This window comes from Leptinotarsa decemlineata, unplaced genomic scaffold, assembly GCF_025532065.1.
Source record: "Leptinotarsa decemlineata unplaced genomic scaffold, Ldec_3_MD MMD2_tig00000035_RagTag_RagTag, whole genome shotgun sequence".
Classification (NCBI taxonomy): domain Eukaryota; kingdom Metazoa; phylum Arthropoda; class Insecta; order Coleoptera; family Chrysomelidae; genus Leptinotarsa; species Leptinotarsa decemlineata.
Window position 1 is genome coordinate 7,534,847 of NW_027412540.1, and position 20,597 is coordinate 7,555,443.

At 33.8% G+C, this 20,597-nt stretch overlaps 1 protein-coding gene across 6 annotated transcripts in view; it reads right to left on the minus strand.

Moving 5' to 3' along the window:
• The window catches only part of LOC111507317 (neutral amino acid uniporter 4), an 89,311-nt gene that overhangs the window by 24,377 nt on the left and 44,337 nt on the right, over positions 1-20,597 (minus strand). For 5 of the 6 annotated variants that reach the window (XM_023162610.2, XM_074171813.1, XM_023162611.2 and 2 more), the window contains exons 2-4: positions 15,768-15,860; positions 12,930-13,055; positions 2,740-2,890 (exon numbers count right to left, since the gene is read on the minus strand). In XM_023162610.2, the coding sequence (XP_023018378.2) occupies positions 2,740-2,890; positions 12,930-13,055; positions 15,768-15,860 (370 nt within the window). The remainder of the gene's footprint in view (positions 1-2,739; positions 2,891-12,929; positions 13,056-15,767; positions 15,861-20,597) is intronic. The other variant, XM_074171812.1, reaches the window with a different exon arrangement.

A 20,597-nucleotide genomic window follows, 5' to 3' on the forward strand; every position in this document is an offset into this window, starting at 1 on the left:
TTCAACCCCGAATCCATCATTCTGAAATTGGCTCCTGGAATAAGAATTTTGGAAAAGTCTAAATGGAGTACTCTGGGTTCTCCTCTTTCTGAAGATTCACTTTCAGAACATCTTCGAGAAAAACGGGAATCACAAAAATTGCTGTCCACCAGATTGAATGAACTTCCTAGATCCGTTGCATTTTTCCTTTTGAAAAATTGTTTGGCAAATCCAAAACTCATGTACGCCCTCAGATATTCCCCCACTGGACCAAGTCAGTTAGAGCTTGACGAATTTGATAATTCACTCCACAACAGGACGGAATATGTTACAAACAATCATTCCAATAATGATTCATGACTCCAAGCAACGCTTTCTGTAAACCTTGGCGTACTAGGGCTACGTTCGGCTTCTTCCTTAGCTTTACCAGTTTTTCTGTCATTAGTCAATAGTGTTTCTAATCTTATCGGTTCCATCCTTCCTTTTATATTTATCAATATCAAAGATGTTTTTTATGCTGAAGATGAATGACCGCAACTAATATTGCTCCTCCTACAGATAAAAAAAAATACAATGTGCATGGGACCGACCTCTTCTGAACATTATAACAGATAAACTTCTGAAATCTACAAGTGTATACGATAAGGCTCGTCTGAAATCAGCAATGATCAAGAAGTTGGGTGCTTGGCTGAATGCTTTACTTAGGATGGATATATCTATTTGTGTGCCTCATACTTGTGTTTGCGGTAGTAAAGTTGATGAGAAAGGTACACTTGGTTTGAGTTGCAGGAGAAGTGCAGGGCGTACTTTTCGACATCACCAGGTGAACAATATTTTGAAAAGTGCAGCGAATGTTCCTGCAATCCTGGAATCCTTAGGTACCAGTCGAGATAATGGTAAACGACCAGATGGTATGTCTCTCATACTATGGAAATACGGTAAACCTGTGGTATGGGACTTCACTTGCGTTGACACGGTCGCGCCTTCCCATCTAGCAGAAAGTTCGAAGTCTGCTGGAACCGCAGCATTGTCTGGCGAAAAATTGAAACAAAAAAAATACCAAAATCTTGGTAACAGCTATCTGTTCCATCCAGTAGCGGTTGAAACTTTTGGTGTTTATGGCCCGGAGTCTGTTATTCGTTCATGAACTCGGAAGAAGAATAGGCCAAGCAACGAAAAATCACCGTTCTATCCCTTTTTTGGTAGAAAGAATTAGTATTGCTATTTAACGTGGTAATGATGCTTCGGTCCTTGGAACCATTCCTCTTTAACATAATTTTAATAAGATCATGCATTCCCCTTATTTCAGTACGGAACTAAAATCTCTTCGAAATAAGCCGAAACATGTGGATATTCATCAGTCTCCTATCAAGGTTCATTTACAAGTGATTGATCCACCTTATTCTTTTTCAGTGCGGTCAATGGTCTTAGGTCATTCTTGCGCCCCAAAATATGAGTTGCAGTCCTCGTGGTTCTGGTTCCCTTCAAGTGAAAGAGCTTCATGAAGCAAGAGCCGAATCGATCCCTCTACGAAACCCTTCATCATTTGGAAGGATCGATTGCAGCTTGAGAAATGGTTCTCATGCAGATTCTGTGAAACATGTTCTTCCTTACGAATCAGTAGAGAGTTGTCCTGAAAAACTTGAGAATTAAATTGAATTAGATAATTTAGGAAACACTTGCTACATGAATAGCATTTTACAAGTGTTTTTTATGACGAAGAATTTCAAGAACGAGGTTTTAATGATGAACGGTAACGAGAATGTTTCCTACTTATTCACCAAACCCAAATACCTGTTCATGCAGCTGCAGTTCCGTAAGAATGTATTATCTTTTCCTCCAACCGATTTCCTGGAGTCTTTGAAGTCCACTAAATACTCGTTAGAACAACAAAAGGATTGTTCCGAATTCTTGAGGTTCTTGTTGAATACTCTTTGTAAGCAAAACAATAGCAGAATCAATACTGTTGACCGCTCTGGATTGAATGATTTTGTACAGTCTATCTCGAATTGTGTTTGTAAATTTTTTGATGGAAATATCCACACTTGTTTACTTTGTAGTAAATATTCAAAAGGTAGCGAATTCGTATGTGAATTTCTGGAATTTCAACTAGCATTTCCTAATATGACTAATAACCAGTCCGTGCAAAGCTTACTGTTAAATAATATGGAAATGGAACTTTTAACAGGTGATGATCGACTGTATCGTAAAACATGCGCCAAACTAACTGACTGTTATGAGAAAACACGTATAGCTGAGGTACCAGTCAATTTAATAATAACACTGACTGATAATAACATGACAACCTTTGACGGAAGGACCAAACTCTTACGAAGGTTCGAAATTGATGAACATTTCAATCTAGAATAACACTGTTATAATATTCATGCAGTCATTGTTCACTGTGGTTATGGCGTTGATTTTGGTCATTATTACGCGTGTTCTGTCGATGTATTAAATTTACTGTAGCCTCTGGAGACACCCTGTATCTTGTATTATGAGAGAGAGTATATTGGAAGATCAAGATCTTCAGATGATGTGGTGCGGCAGGTTTTTCCGGGTTTTCCTGCAGCTGAAAAAGCAAATGCGCCACTGGAATCAATTGAGTCGCCCGGGAGCGCCAATTAATTTTTGTTGTTGTTTTATAATTTCATGATTTAATTTTGGAAGTGTTATCATTGAATAACATTTTCAGTGATATCTATACATTGAAACTGAGCATATCCAATAACAATCGATAGACTGAAAAGTACTCCTTACCAGAAGATGTTGGCAGTGGACACAAATAAAACCAAGAATAAGAACAACAATCGGCCCGAAGATTATTCCAGCATTTTTCATAGCATCCCCCATAGCGAAAATTCCAGATCCAACATTCCCTTTGAAAACATGCATGAGTGTTTCCAAATACCTGAAAATCGAAGGCAAAATGTTAATGCTGTGATACAGTCATTCAAATACTGAAATTAGTTGAAACCAGAGCCTGCAACATAGCATTCGTGATCAAATAATAGACAATACTACGAGACCGCCATAGGTCCCACCAGTGGTGCTAGGCAGAACCACGAATGCTTTAGTGGATTATGTTCATGAAGGATGAGCTTTGGTAAAAAATGGCGATGACATCTCTTTTTTCGAAGACGATTGAGGGAAAAGTCAATTCAAAAATATCGAAGATGAACCAGACTTCCAAAGGCAGAACGTTGCAATATCAAACTTTGACATCGACTACCTAATGAGATTCATCCTCTCTTTCTTCCTGCAGCTCTCACTGCCAGGCAAATAACCAGAGTCTTAGAAACAAGGTTTCAATTTCACATGTTTTAATGGCATTATAAAATTAACATCTTCAGCTATTACGTGAAAACCAAGTATTTGTGAAACAGTGATTATTTCTATTTCGAAACGTATCGGGGTTATGCATGAATAAAATAAGTAAAAAAATGAATTTATGTTAAACGGTTTTATTGAAAAAGAAAAATGATTTAGATAATGTACGGAAAGCTAAAAAATAATTCGGAAGGTCCTTGGTAGCAGTCATCAGACCACTCTCCTTAGCAATCTACGGTATTGGTCAGATACAAAATAATAAAATCGTTGGACGTAGCGTACCTGAGTGAATATGCGAATACAACGCCCAACGATTTCATTATTTGTTTTATCTGATACATCGCTATTACCTTTTTTATTAAATAAACCGCTTAACATAAACAATTTTTTTTGCTCATTTCATTTTCATGTTTTTAGTTTCTAACTTTGTTACTCAATTCTTCTCAATTTGTTCAGTTCATTTAGTGCCTCAGTATAACAAGGTTTATTTCACGGCACGTTGTTGCAATCAAACTTCTTAATACATAAACCTCTCAAAGACTTTACTCGACTTTGGACTACGTATGCTTGCCCTTCTTCAAACAATTCCGAGTCTGAATACACAACTGCGTGATCTACAGTACTGTCTTGCATTTTGTGGACAGTGGAGGCCAATGACAAAATTAAGAGTAACATCCTACTTTCAACCGTCCCATAATTGAACTTTGCTGAAAACTGTATGTTTAGGATTTCCGTGTTAGAAATCACACGTTGAAAGGTAAGACCTCGTTAGTTCTTAGCTCGCACAAGTTTCGACTTCTGAGGGTTGTCGTTCGTAAGAGTGCGATAGCTGGTTTACAGAAAATCATATATACATTTTCCCATTTTGAACAAACATAATAAAATGTACGCCCTCTCTTCCAAAGTTGATCTAATCTGATTCGATATGGCTACGGCCATCTTGAATTTGCATCTTTTTCAAAGTCTACTGGCCCTGTCATTTGATACCCATATTGAGGTTTTTGTGAAAAAATATGTAATCTGCAATTCTGTAGCTGCGGCCATCCTCGATTTACAATGATAGGTACATAATGTATTCAATTGTATTGTCATCAGAACTGAATGTGTGTACCAAATATCAGATCAACTAGTTAACATGAAGGGGATGGAGGTTCATTTAATGAATTTGACACAAACAAACAAGTCAAGTTAAATGAAACTTTTTTTTAATAAAAATGTTTCGTGGCGATGAGATTCTCAACCTTTCAATAATCTTTAATGGATATTTTATATATCATTGCTTTAGCTCTTGATGGAAATTTTGACAGGGTAGGTCAATTTGTAGTAGTATGTAATATGGAAGTAGAGAATAAAATTTGTCAAAATCATTCATTAGTTTTTTCTGATGTGTTACGATCAAAAACTAATGTTTTATCGTGTATATAGCTACAAAAAACTGCTTCTACGAAATTTAAAAAAGTTTCTTCACTTTCAAAATCAAAAATGCTATATTAGGCCATATCAGCGAGGAGAGATTCAATTCATTTTAGATAATATGTGAAATGAATTAATTTTAAATGCTTGCAATTGGAGAAATTAATGGAAACAAAAGTACAAACTGATATGATGGAATTATTCTGAAAAATATTTTTTGAACAAACTTGGAGAGTACTAGGCAAATATACTGAAACGAACACAGAAGTAATTCTATTGAAATTATATCATACCAACTTTCTACGAATATTGAATTGAAATTAAGGTTAGCGGTATTTTCAAGTAGGTAGGAATAATTTACTTTAACAAGAATTAGCTTGGTAAGTTTCACAAAGTTTGATTGCAAACAATTTTTCTTAACAGGGTGTTTATTTAACATGCAGCAAAAAATTAGGGGACTATTCCTTGGACTATTATAAGGATATTTTGTCCTTTGATGCTTTTTGATAGAGCGCTTTGTTTCGAAGATACGGAGTGAAAAATAATTTCAACAATAACAATTTTGGTAATTTTAAAATTATTAATGTAGTGGAAATGAAAGTATAGCGTACTACAGTGGACCTACCAAGTAATACAAAATCTAACAATTCCGTTGGTACCTATCAACAACATTCCGATTACTAAAAACGTCTGCAGACATTCAATTTGAATAGTGTGTCTCGTAAGGTATCATTTGTATGTGTCGAATAGGTTGAAACTGATTGACTTTGTCATTTTCTGTGTTTAATATTTGAAGTCTTGTTAGTGAAGACCTCTATCATGAATGGCTATAGTAACTCAGAGATGGATGACAAGAATTTCATTTATGGACTTGCTGATGGCAATTCATTGGACGCTAGGTGGTTGTACAGTGAACGATTTCCTAATGTTAATGTGCCTGATAAAAAAACCTTTCAAAATATACATCAACAATTTTGTGAAACAGGAGCATTGAAGCGAAATGGAGGATCAGAAAGGCCAATGATTGTTAGAACGTTAGAAGTAGAAGAGAATGTGCTGGTCATGATAGAAGAAGATCTAGGCACCTTTACTCGAAAAATTGCAAATACTTTCAATGTAAGTAACGATTCAAATTGAAACATTCTTAGAGACTATTTGTTGTACCCATACCACATACAACGAGTTCAGGCACTTTTTCCTGCAGATTTTCTTTCACGTATTGCATTCTGTCAATTGCTTTTGCGCACATTGGCTCAAATCCCTCAACTACTGACGCTTGTTCTTTTTACAACTGAAGTCAGTTTCTCAAGAAATGCTATAAGGAACTTCCACAATAACCATGTTTGGGCTGAAGAAAATCTACATGAGGTGCTTGAAGATCGCTTTCAACATCAGTTCTCGTTAAACGTTTGGGTGAGAATTGTAAGTGACTTCCTTATAAGATCGGTATTTCTGTCAGGAAGACTCACCGGTAAGGTATACCGAAACTTTTTGGAAAAAACGCTATCTCAGTTTCTGGAGGATATACCATTGGTTACAAGGAATGCTATATGGTTTTTGCATGATGGAGCACCAGCGCCTTTTAGCATATTGGCTCGAGAAATTTTAACAGTAACATACGGAGATCTCTGGATTGGTCGATGTGAACCTCACTTATGGTCTGCTCGATCACCGGACTTAAACCCCTTGGATTATTTTCTATGGGGTCTCCTAATTTATACTACTCCAGTGGAAGATGTGAAAGATTTGAGAAATCGGATAATTGCTGAGTGTAACGCAATCAGAAACGATCATGGTGTTTTTGAAATAGTTCGGGAGTCGATGAGGAGAAGATTGGATTCTTGCATCCGAGCAGGGGGTAGTCATTTTCAACAGGTCTTGTAAATTAAGAAACATTACATGTAATTTCAGGTAATAAATTGTGTTATAATTCACATGATTATATTAATACATTCCTTTTGAATTGATAGATGTAGCCACTATGTGGTAGGAGATCATCATCAAAAATGAGAAAAACGTTATTGTATTAGTTTGAACATAGGACGAAACGGCAGTAACGTTAGGTTAGGGACGACGCTGAGTTATCGGGAAGGTTACGTGAAAATAAAAAAATACTTATTGTAGGAACTTCACTTCACGGCTCCAAAATCAATCAACAACAAATATGTGAAAGGATTACTTCAGATACAAAATTATAGACGTATTCTTCAAAAACTTGATCGACTTTTACTACTGTCAAGACTGCGGATCGTATACAGAGTATTCATCGTATGCTCATGTTCATTGAAAATTAATTCAAACCCATAATCTTGGTACATTTCTGATCTTTGGTACGGGGTAATCCTTTTGTAAATAAATCAGCAATCATGTTTTAAGCTGAGATATGCTGCAAAGATAATTGCTTGTTCTGAAATGATTCACGTATGAAATGGTGCCAAACGTCAATGTGTTTAATTCTGGCATGAAACACTTGATTTTCTGCTAATTTCAGATCAGATATATTGTTATATACTATGACAACGTTGAGTTCTTCAAACCCCAATTCCTGTAGAAATCGTCGCCATAAGATTGCTTCTTTAGCAGTTTTGGTCAATCCCATATATTCCGCCTCAGTAGATGACAAAGCGACGGTTTTTTTTGCTTCTTAGCTTCCCAGCATATTGTACATCCATTCAGCTTAAAAACGTATCCACTGTATGAGCGATGGTCAACGGTAGAATTTTTTCAATCAGCACCAACATATTACTTCATACCACTGTCATCGGGTTTGTACACTAGACCTACATCTATGGTAACTTTTAGATATCGGAGAACACGTTTTGCAGAAGTCCAGTGAGTTCTTCCATAGCGATTGTGTAGATGATGTAGATCATGTATTGAAAACTGAAAAATAATTCGGCAGGTCCTAGGTAGCAGTCATCACACCACTCTCCTTAGCAATCTATGGTATTGATCAGATAAAAAAAAATAAAAAAAATGATAAAATTGTTGGGCGTAGCGTAACCTTAGTAAATATGTAAATACTACATCCAACGATTTAATAATGTTTTCCTTTGATCTATACCATCCACCCCAATGCCACACAGTTTGCCTTAATTTGGGTGATGCATCGCTAACGTCGTTTCATTTTTAGCCGTAACGCCCTCACAGTCCTCTACCCGATACAAAATATTGACTTGGATTAAAGATCTATGCTGGTATCCTGATTCTGAGTTGACAAAGTTCTTGGATTTGCATCTTTTTCATAGTGTTAGGTTAGGTTGGGTCTGAAGTGAGTGGGTGTTCCGATCCTCCACCGCAACCCGCAAGGGTTTATTGTGGCTCACACCTATCCACACTCCACCAAATAAACCCAGCTTCTTAACGAAGCCGATTAGTTTGTATGGTGAGTGATCTTTCAGGTCAGCTAGTAAGAGTACGGCTCTGCCGAACTCTAAAAACCTGATTCGGTTCCCAACGGGGCAGGCTGCTGTTTCATCGTTAATGAAGTAGTCGACTAGTCAAGGTGCAAGATTCCCACCTTGATACCCGCGACAACATTTCCATATAAGGTTTTTGTACGTCAGCTACACCTGACGATGCCTTTGATTCATCCGTGTAGGGCTTTTTCGCCTATGGTTTTAGTGAATCATCACTTGAGCGCAAACGTTTGCTAATCTGCCCATGGGAAGTGTGTTCCTCCACCTGCCGTACGCCCCTCAAGAAATTGGTGCAAGGCAGTTTCATAAGGTACTCCGCTCTTGAGGAGATGACTCAGTCGTTTCCTGGCTGCACTACCAAACCTTTTTTTTTAGGTTTAGTTAATGAATCAGGAGTTGGAGAGTTGAGAGGCTCTCGCTCCTGGTCTAAATTTACATAGTATACTACTACAATATTATTAATAAAGCCCTGTCATTTGATACCCATATTGAGGTAGTTGTGAACAACCATATAATCCGCCATTTTCCAGCTGCGGCCATCTTGAATTTGCATTTTTTCGAAGTGTACTACTATTCTTCTAGTCAAGCCGTGTCATTTGAAACCCATATTGGGGTAGTTGTGAAAAAATATGTGATCCGTCATTTTGTAGCTGTGGCCATCTTGAATTTGTATCTTTTTCAAAGTATACTACTATTGACATTGATTGATTGATACTCACTACTGTCAAAAATGCTGATCGTATACAGAATGTTGGCAGGAGTTGCCACATTCAACACGTCAGTCAGTTTCATTTTTCATTTTTCATGACATTCCTTCAAATATACTGTTGGTAGTAATTACGGAACTTTAGTTATCAAGTTGACGTTATATTTCACCAATTTGTTGATGATATTTTTATGTAAAAAAATCAAATGGAACGTTAGTACAATTCGAAATCATTCTTGAATTGAAGAATGATGAACAAGCAACTTAAATAAAATGATGGTTTATATGTTTTAATTTTGAAATGTATTCAATTCGATATTCAAATAAGAATGATAATTGAAATATCGTGTTGGAATATTATCTTTGAAGGAAATATTTTTATTTTGTGATAAAATATCATGTTAAAACAACACTTCAACTGTATCTGTATCACTTCAGTCTAAATGTAGATTTGCAACAAAAATGATTACTGATAATTATACCTAAAACAAAAATTTTCCAGATATACTGTCAAAAATGCTGATCAAATACAGAATGCTGGCAGGAGTTGCCACATTCAACACGTCAGTTAGTTTCATTTCTCATTTTTCATGACATTCGTTTTAAATATACTGTTGGTAGTAATTACGAAACTTCAGTTATCAAGTTGACGTTATATTTCACCAATTCGTTGATAATATTTTCATGTAAAAAAAATCAAATGGAACGTCAGTTCAATTCGAAATCATTCTTGAATTGAAGAATGATGAACAAGCAACTCAAATAAAATTATGGTTTATATGTTTTAATTTTGAAATGTATTCAATTCGATATTCAAATAAGCATAATAATTGAAACATCGTGTTGAAATATTATCTTTGAAGAAAATATTTTCATTTTGTGATAAAATTTCATGGTAAAACAACACTTCAACTGTATCTATGGGCTTTTTAACAGTCTAAATTTAGATTTGCAAAAAAAAATAATTACTGATAATTATACCGAAAACAAAAATTTTCCAGTTTTATTCAATATCAAAATGTGCAATATCAGTTCATTGCTCCTCGACTGCAAAATGGCTAACTATATAAAGTTCAAGGAAAATTCTGATATTTTCAGGAACTATTTTTTGATTTTTCCTATAAAACAACCTCTGAAAATGTTCAAAAATTATATATTATTGTATTGGTACTCCGTCCCCAAATAATGGATAGATTTTGTAATCTTGTTAACAACAAAATCAGAAAAATGCTCGATACGTTGATTTTGATTTTGCAACATTGACAGTCAAAACCTTGCGGAAATGAGGTTCACTCATGAAATCGTCGCCTTTCTAATCGACGGTGTTATCGATCCTATGGGACGATTTCGACCGATATGCGTTAACTACATACTGTCTGATGATATCGCAGTTCAGGGTTGTCGTTTGCTGGTTCACAACAAACATTTTTCAAATACAAAACCTAATTGGTGCATATAACCGTCAACCCCAATCTTCTGAAAGCTATTTTGAACATTTCAACGGCAACTCTTTGAACAATGCCTTGATTGTTACATTTTTGCAACTGAAAATAACACAGTAAGAATTTCGAAATGAATTGATGAACAAAATTTAAATAAAAATAAAAATCAATATTAGAAAGTTAATAAATTAACTGTTGTAATTGTAATTATTCTAGAAACACTTTATTTTTGGCATTTTCACTGAATAGTTTACAAAACCTCAACACGTGTTTTGCTATATATTAGACTCTTCATGCGTTTTCATACAGACTAAACTTTACATTGAGCTTGCTTGAGGATGCTATTGTATAGCGAAACACGTGATGCGGTTTTGTAAACTATTCAGTTAAAATGTAACAATAAAGGGTTGACTTGAAGACGTTATAGATATCCATCAATTATTGGCCAATTCCATCACATTCTTCATGATTAATTTATGTCGCCTTGATATACATACAGTGCATTTCTTTAATGTCCCTCCCCTTTTATTTTTCGAACGAGACAACTCGAAACATTGAAATTTGGGATGATAAAATTATTGCATGAATACTTTATCTTGAAGTGAAACTGACAAATGAAACTTTCAAGATGGCGACTGGGCGCCATCTGGGAAAAAAATTAATAGAAGAGGGGTCTCCTTCACAACCCTAGAATATCAAGTCAATATCTTCACCTACTATGCAAAATGGCGGAACATTTAATACTTTCCTGAAGACAAACACATATCGATATTTCTAGAAATATTCCTTTTTATCTGCCATATGGCAATTCCAACAATTCGATATGGTCTGATGAGTTATTTTTGTTTATAAAACCGACGAAAAATGTCAGTACGACAATGAACATAATTGTTCAGTTAGAATATTACCATTTAGTTTTCGGTTTTACTAATAGAAAGGTACCATGTTAACCTAAAATGGTCAATTCTCGTCCATTGGAAGAAAAAATTTAAGCGATTTTTTATTCACGGTAAGACGCGCAACTTTCACGAAACCGAAATGATGTTAAATGCACGTTTTCTTAATCGTCGTATCGAATATGAAGTCTATATTTTCACCTACTACAAAATGGCGAAACATTCAATAATTTCCTGGAGACAAACAATAATATCAATATTTCTAGAAATATTCCTTTTTATCTGCCATATGGCAGTTCCAACAACCTAATAAGGTTATAAGTTATTTTGTGTTTATAAAAACGAAAAAAAAATGTCAGTACGACAATTAACATCATTGTTAAGTTAGAATATTCTCACTTAGTTTTCGGTTTTACTAGTAGAAAGTTACCGCGTCAACAATCTCTAAAATGGTCAATTCTTGTCTATTGGAAGAAATAGTTGAAGCGATTTTTATTTACGGTGCAACGCGTAGCTTTCACGAGACCGAAGGGATTTTCAATGAATGTTTTCCGATCGTCCTATCTGTAGAAAATATTTGAGGGAACTTGTATCCAAATTCACAACTACCGGTAGTGTACATAACAAAAAGCCTCCAGGTCATCCTTCCATTCCGGAAGAATAGCAAGTGCAAATAATTGGTGAGATGGTAGTAAATCCTGAACAGTCTACTTATTCCGTCGCCAATGTTTGGTACTGTGTGGAGACTTTTGAAGAGGAATAAGTATCATCCATACAAATTTAAAATGGTACACCATTTAACTGAAGATGACCCTGATCGAAGAACGGAATTCTGAGAAATCATGATGGAAACGCTTGCAAGGCATCCTACCTATCTCCACAATAGTTATTTCAGTGATGAATGTATATTTTTTTCAAACGGCAATGTTCATAGACAAAATTGCCGTTATTGGAGTGACACCAACTCTCACGTTTTCCGGGAAACACATACCCAATTTCCAGAAAAAAATAACGTTTAGGCAGGAATATTGGAAAACCATATTGTAGGAGAAAGAAGTAACTGTCAAACACAAATTGGAAAAAAAGCCCTCTCGTAACAGCTATTTTAATATAAACATTGAATTACACGAAAGAAAATTTTTTCGAAACAAATACTGTTATATGAACGATGAATTATACGAAAAACATTTTTCTATTCCGTTTGTATTCCAAATATTCGTGATGGAATCGAATTCCTGAAACTTTTTATACCGGTGAGTTTCTCTGTTGTCAACGGCCAAAATTATTGTTGGTCAATTTTTGTGAGGATCCAATTTTTAGGAGTGGAAATTGTGCTTATCAAATTCTTGTTTTCCGTAAACCAAGAGGTTTCAATATGAATAAACATGTTGGAAAATGTTGTTGATATATTTTGTCAACTATGTTCTATAATTTTTTTGTCTTTGTGAATTACTTCATTTCGTAGATGTGCTTCAAAAAATTTCAAGTTATTGTGTAGGTCTAAAGTATTCATTTATTTGGAACAAAGTCATAATCTACAGTTGCAATCATTTTGAAAGAGTTTTGATTATTTTCAAAATAATAGAGCTTTCTCCACTTGGAGTGTTTTAACATTTTTTCTAACGATTAAATATTATCAATTTCAAATAATACAGGTTAACTGTTTCTGTAACTGATAGATTGTTTCATAGGATTAACTTTGTTTATATTATTATGATATCGCTATAAAATAAACAATACTCACGACGTCGGATGTTCCACTGAGATACCATGACCGTGACCTCCTCCTTTGGATTCTAATTTTTTATCCTTGGTCTCATTCGGCTTCATGATGGGATCCCTGGACTGGAACATGATACTTTCATCACGGCTGGAATATAAAAAATCACTATGAAGATTTTTCACAACAAAATAATAGCAATAACGAAGATCGTATATGTATTATAATAATCCTGTCTGAAATCGTTGACCTGCTTTTTTGAGCAAATATACTTTTTGTATCTGATAAGAAATTTACAGGTTTTACTATACTGAATATCTCATTTGAATGGTTCCATGACAACTAGGAGAGTGAGCAATATTTTTGTCAAAAGAATAGGTATATATAAAAAATGAAGACAGTAATTGTGAGGTAACAAAATTAATAACGTGAATAAGTGCTTGTTTTTTTAAAAAAAATCATCAAACACATGAAGATATAAATTTTCGTGATTCATACTCAAAATTCTATTTTTCCAGTCATTGTTCATTTTCAATTTCATTTCATTTCAATTCACCTCAGTCCACATATCATCAAAAATGCAATTGTATAGTAAGAAATTGAGGTACCTACCCTCAGTTTCAGTTATTCTTGTCGGGGTGCGATATTATTCTATACTCTACTGATTGAATTATGTCTATATTTCATAAAAACAGTGGGGAATATTGAGGAGGATCTTTTTCTATGGATTTTTTTTGTTTCCATATAATCGTACTGCCAGCACATTGATGATTATATAATTATTGTGCGGTCATGAAGGGTCATATAATTTATTGTGATTTTCACTTTGATGGTTTAATCATAGTGAAAATCAGGTTTTATAAACCTATCATTGTAAAAATCCCAATGATATATTCTAGTAAATGTTGATGTGGATTTTCATATAGTGTAGGCTAGTTCCATTGGAATTTTCATTTAATCATTCATTTCACTACGCTACACTAGAAGATATAACTAACTAGATGGTCGAAGGATTGTGCAAAACTATTATAGGTAACCGCGGTTCATCTTTGATCAGAGAGTTTAAGTATTCTGTCATTTTTATACAGTGTATTTCTTTAATGCCCCCCTCTCCTTTTATTTTTTGGACGAGTCAACTCAAAAAATTGAAATTTGGGATAATAAATAAATGCATGAATACTTTGATTTGAAGTGAAATGGACAGATGAAACTTTCAAGATGGCGGCTGGGCGCCATCTGGGAAAAAAATTAAATGGAAAGGGGGGTCTTGTGACACATCATTTTGAAGCTCCTGACAAATACTTCATAACCCTTGAATATGAAGTCAATATTTTCACCTACTACAAAATGGCGAAACATTCAATAATATCCTGGAGACAAACACAATAATATCAATATTTCTAGAAATATTCCTTTTCATCTGCCATATGGCAATTCCAACAACCCATTAAGGTTCTTTAAATTATTTTGTGTTTATGAAAACGAAAATTAACGACAATTAACATCATTGTTAAGTTAGAATATTCTCACTTAGTTTTCGGTTTTACTAGTAGAAAGGTACCGCGTCAACAATCTCTAAAATGGTCAATTCTCGTCCATTGGAAGAAATAATTGAAGCGATTTTAATTTACGGTGCGACGCGTAGCTTTCACGAAACCAAAGGGATTTTCAATGAACATTTTCCGAATCGTCCTATCAGTAGAAATATTTGAGGGAACTTGTATGCAAATTCACAACTACCGGTAGTGTACGTAACAAAAACCCCCAGGTCATCCGTCCATCCGTGAGATGGTAGTAAATCCTGAACAGTCTACTTATTCCATCGCGAATGTTTGTGAGGTGTCTCCTTCTACTGTGTGGAGAATCTTGAAGAGAAATAAGTATCATCCAGACAAAATTTTTTCAACATTTTTTCAACGGCAATATTCACAGACTGAATTGCCGTTATTGGAGTGACACCAACCCTCACATATTCCGGGAAACACATACCCAATATCCAGAAAAAAATTAACGTTTGGGTAGGAATATTGGAAAACCATAGTACAGGACCTCTATTTATTGATCAAATGTGTATTTGAATATGCTGGAAACTACTGTTGACCCTCTCATCACTGAAATCGTCGAAGCGAATCCTAATGAATTTAATATGGATATTGTACTTCAACAAGATGGAGTACCAACACATTACTCCAGACAGGTAAGAAACTATTTGGATACTCCTTTTCCCGGATTGGCCGTCCAGGTCCTACAAAATGGCCAGCCCTCTCGCCAGATTTGACACCATTTGACTTTTTTATGGGGCTATTTGAATCAAAAAGTGTACGAAACTGAACCTGCTTCAATATTGGATATACGGTAGAGAATAATAAATATTTGTTGAGACATTGCCGTTACTGTGTTCGAAAATATTCAGCGTGAAATATCGGATAGGCTGTTCATACGTCAAGAAGTTTAAAGCAACCATTTCGACCATCTTATGAACTGACCTCAAGCTTATTACTTCATATTATGTAGTTAAATGTCAATGTATTCAGGCAATTACTAAATGTTCCGCCATTTTGTAGATATTGACATTATATTCTAGGGTTGTGAAGTATTTGTCAGGAGTTTCACAAGACTCTTTTTTTTTAATTTTTCTCAAATAGCGCCCAGGCCCCATCTTGCAAGTTTCATCTGTCAATTTCACTTCATAATAAAGTATTCATGCATCAATTGCATTATCCCAAATTTTAATTTTGTTGACCCATTTAAAAAATTAAGGGGGGGAGACATTAAAGAAAAGCAGTATATAGCAATGAATTATATCTTACTCTATTTTCTCGCCTGATTGTCTTATTCAACTAAAATATATTTTTCATTTACCTTTTCACAGAAACGCAGCTATCTTTGGATCCATACCACATTTGACCATTACGTTCTACGTCATATTGAGTTTGGTTATGTTGTAACTCCATCCTGAAAAAATGTTTCACTTAAAATTTTGTTTCCATAAAATCCATCTGCTTCGCTATTTTGGAAACTCATTTTACAATATGTTGTGATGGAATATTTATTCATAGCCAGTCGCTTGAGCTTCAATAAACATTTCAATATAATGTAGACAATGCGTGAATAATACAAAAAATGAGTTACTAATAGTGGATCCGTTTGAGCAAATATTGTTTTGAAACTTTTTTATTTTTATGTTCTATGATGATATGATACTATATGATAATGATTTGTTTTTCTATGAAGTTTTATGATCTAGATCAACATCTTTCAACAACTGTCTTTCACTATCCCAACCATTTTTACTTTGCTAAATAATAAAAACATGGATATTTTCAAAATTAATTATGTCACTAAGAAAAGGAATTCTGAAATAGAGAAATTTTATGAACTGAGGAATTGGAATTTCAAATGAGTCCACAACTTTGAACAAATTGAAAATTTTCACAATAACGGAAAATCTACATTTTGGTCAGTCAAAATGAGTTAAAAATAAAAAGCAAGGTTTTTCACGAGACACCTCAATTAAAAATAAATTGAAATATATCCATTCAACAAACAAAGTAACCCAAAAAAAGATAGATGCGTGATCAAAGCACGATAACCACGCACATTTGCATCTATTGGATGAAATAAACAAGCTTTCTTACGATGGCCAATCAGATTTAACTGCAAGTGGCTGAAGGAATTCATTGTTACACTGCCGTTTTGTCGACTGTGGTGTGTACATATACGGTATTTTGGAGTTCAAAATTTTTAAAATGTCAAGTACTGATACGGCTGAAGGAACTGCACATTTGTATCCTAAAACTACACCTAAAAAACTTTCCTATACTCAGCCGCATATTATTACAAAAACGGTCGTTCCTTAGTGCGACTCTGTACAAGCAGCCTTGTCTGGAAAATCTCGTGCACTATGCATGATAATTTTTCAGAGCACTTTGTTGCTCAGATGGGCAGAGTTATGGTACATCAAGAGTGAATAATAAAAAAATAGACGTGATATTACGCATTGAAGATGCTTCTAACTACGAAAATTTCGTATAGAAATGCAACAAAGTTTGAAGGTAAGAACGATAAAGAATGAAGAATTTTGATATTATGTAATATATATGATCATGGTATGCAGGTTACAAGAGTATTGGAATAATACGCGTCAGTGCAGTGTTTTTCGGAGACTTGGAAGAAATGACAGTCAGATAGATCCCAAGTAGCAGAAAAACAACAGTATTTTTGACCTGAGTTTTATCAAGCAAGTTGGCGTTTTCAGTAAATGAGGTAGACTACTAGTGTGGTGTTTGGAAACAGTGCTTGTTTTGTATTGATTTCACAGAAGAGTTTCCAAAAAATTAGGGTATAAAAATAATTATACTTCTGGTACAGATGATAGAAAATAAGTTTTATATGCAGTAGTTTTATGTAACATACCTATGCTGTCATTCAAATAAGAAATCTTCAAAAGTGAATAAATTTCCTTCCTATATTGTTTGCTTGTGAAACAAAATGTTTGTCATGCAAACAAAACTACTTTCACGCAAATAAAAGTGTGGTTAGTGGTATGTGCTTATCTAGAAAATTTCACGTATTGTCCATGAGTCAATATACATTGAAGAGAAAAATGTATGTATTTTCAGGTAGAGGTTCTAGTAATTTTAATGACATATATGGAAAAATTGTTCCACATATTCGAATGATTATTTGATTGAGATCGTAGGATCCTAATAGAATACCAATAATGAAATTTCCCAGGTATTTGAGGAATTGGCAAATATAATTACCAAATATTTCTGTCGTATTTTAAAAATAACGAATTATTTTCACACACTTGCGAAGTGTTCTAAATACTTGAAAAATGTTGAGAAATCATTAACAAGGTACCGGTCTAACTGAACGACTGAAAAGATTATGTAAAGAGAGGTTATAATGAAGGAAAATTGAACGAAAATACTATTCAGAAATTGATGAATTCGAGGTTTTATGAACCGCATTATTTGGACATTTCTAATAAGCCATAGCACAGGTTTTCATAAACACTTCGATGTGATATCTGGAAAAAAATGTTTATTCAACTTCTATTACATTCTCATAAAATAATGATTCATATGAAATAAAGAAATATGACATTTTTGAAATTTGGCTTGAGTATAATTAAAATGTGAAACAATGGAGAGAAAGTAGGATGAGAGTAATTCTTTTTTAATTTTTACCAATTATTCAGCGTGGATTGAATAAAAACATATATGAGGATCGTAATGAGTACTGAGAAGTATACATATTAAATACCGAGTGACTTAAAAGACAGGGTCCACGACGTCATTTAGTTGCTTCTGTACGAAGACATTCAAAATTTGAAACAAACGTATGGTTCTGTAGTGCAAACAATTGAAACCTATTTTGTTCCAATCGGAGATGAACTCCAGTGAATAATTTTGAATACAACTCTGAATAATATAACAATCAATAAGGCGGCACCGTGACGTCATCTGAGGACATATTGGAGGAACAAAAGACCATTTCACTCTTTATTGTCATTATTACTTGATTTATTTCAAAAACTCAATACATTACATTTTATTAAAGTGTACCCATTGAACTATGAAAAAATATCAAAGATACTTGTGTTTATTTTTGTGCGAGTTTAGAGTTTCTCACACAAAAACAACTGAATGGGGGCCTTGCATACACCAATGTTATCATTGTTACTAGGTATATATTATTTAATTATTTCGATATAACTTCTGGAGTATGTTCATTAGGCAAGAGGTTTATGTTTGAGATAAATCTTATTGTGTCAGTTATCACTGATTATATATTTTCATAATCGCAGGTCATTATACTCAACTCCAATAAAAAATGACGCACACAATATTTCCAATCACTCGTCTTGGGAAATTACATTATATACTGTGTGTTTCACTTCTCATGAAAACACTTCAATATGTTCCTTTACTACTAGCATAAGATTTTGAAATTTCAGGATGAATTCACTGAAACACATGGTGTTTCAAAATGACCACCGAAAGTTTCGAACCAATATTTTTTAAAGAAAGATTCAATGAAAAATCATCCACAATTAAAGTTTATCTCAATTCTTATATATTATATTAATCAGCTGTCGCCCCCATACGAACGACAACTCTCAGAAGTTTTTGAGGAACTCGTGCGAGCTAAGGACCATCGAGGTCTTACCTTTTAATGTGTGATTCCTATTACAGATTACATTATGTATTTTGCAATTTATTCAACCAACGTTGATGCCAAGTTTTGATGATAAGTAACCAGCTCAATTTCACCAAGAAACCATTGCAATACAAGGATTTTCACGCTGTTTAGGATGATTTAACTTCAACTGCTGACTGAATTGCATTCCGTTCGATTTTCAGCTAGCCCTTTATTTTTTTATCAAGGACAATCTCTGAAACGGCTGGGCAACGCCCTCTTCTGAATAGTTTTTTTTTCATCATCTCCGAAGCTATTAACGAGTTAGTTAATTTTTACTCATAATAAAATTTTCGGATTTGAACTTGACATATTTTTATTCGTAGTCCACTATTCTAAAGAAATATTGGAATTAAATTGATGGTATGAATTGTTACATAATGATTGAGATATCTTCCGAATTATCACACCTGAGATGGAATGAAATTCCAGGTCAATTGTGTTTTTCATGGATTTCTTGTAAAAAAAAAAAATATATTTTTTTCACCGATTTTGAAAAATACAGCTCTCACAATATTATTCCCCATCCATCAAGTAGACCTATTCATAATATAATGTTATTTAATTTAACAATTTTAATAATTTGTTTTTCATAATACGTCATTTTGAGTCTAAACATGAATTCAGATAGCTCATAGGTTAAAGAAGAGCATTTGAATAACGACTTGTCATCATGTAAATTAAACTTCGCCTTTTATCTTCGTATAATAAATGAACTGTACCTGAATAATTTGCTTTAAATGTATTGTATACAAGCAATAACAAAAAAATAAAGAATAAAAATATTTATACAAGCTGAAAATTAAAAAATCAAAAATATTTTAATTTTTAATTTAATTGTTATTTTTCGGTTAATCTTCTTAATTTTCTTTACAGATTCTTTCAATTTATATTATATTAAACAATAAAAATCCGAACTGATGACGATATTATTATTATTATATGTTTCCATTGATATTGATGTCAATAGCAGCAATTCAGATGATGAGGCGAGATTGACTATGACGTGAATCGAAAAAATAGTTGAAGCAAAAAACTCTTCTTTCCTTTAAAATGACAAATCGTTTGCCATTATGGCTTATTGTGTATGATATTTCCGTTAAATAATCCTAAAAAATAGGCAAGAGTCCTTTTCGGTATGAAGCAAAGATTTTTCGATTATTATGTTATATATTCAGGTATATTATGAGTGAAATATCGATTTTCTTCAAAAAATATAAAAAGAGTTTTGAAACACAGAACGAAAATAATGACATATTTCATCGTATTATTGATAGTACTCATGTGGAATATTGAAAAAAGTTACATGAACCTCCCGTAGTGAAAATTTAAATAAATTTTATTTGTATTTTTCGATAACGTTTTCTTTATTGAATGATTTTGCAAAATGAAATGAAGGTTCAGTAGAAATTTCAGCCGACTGAAATCTCATACAGCCTCTCTAGTACTAAATAGTGCCTAACAGAGTAACACTACACTTGAAAA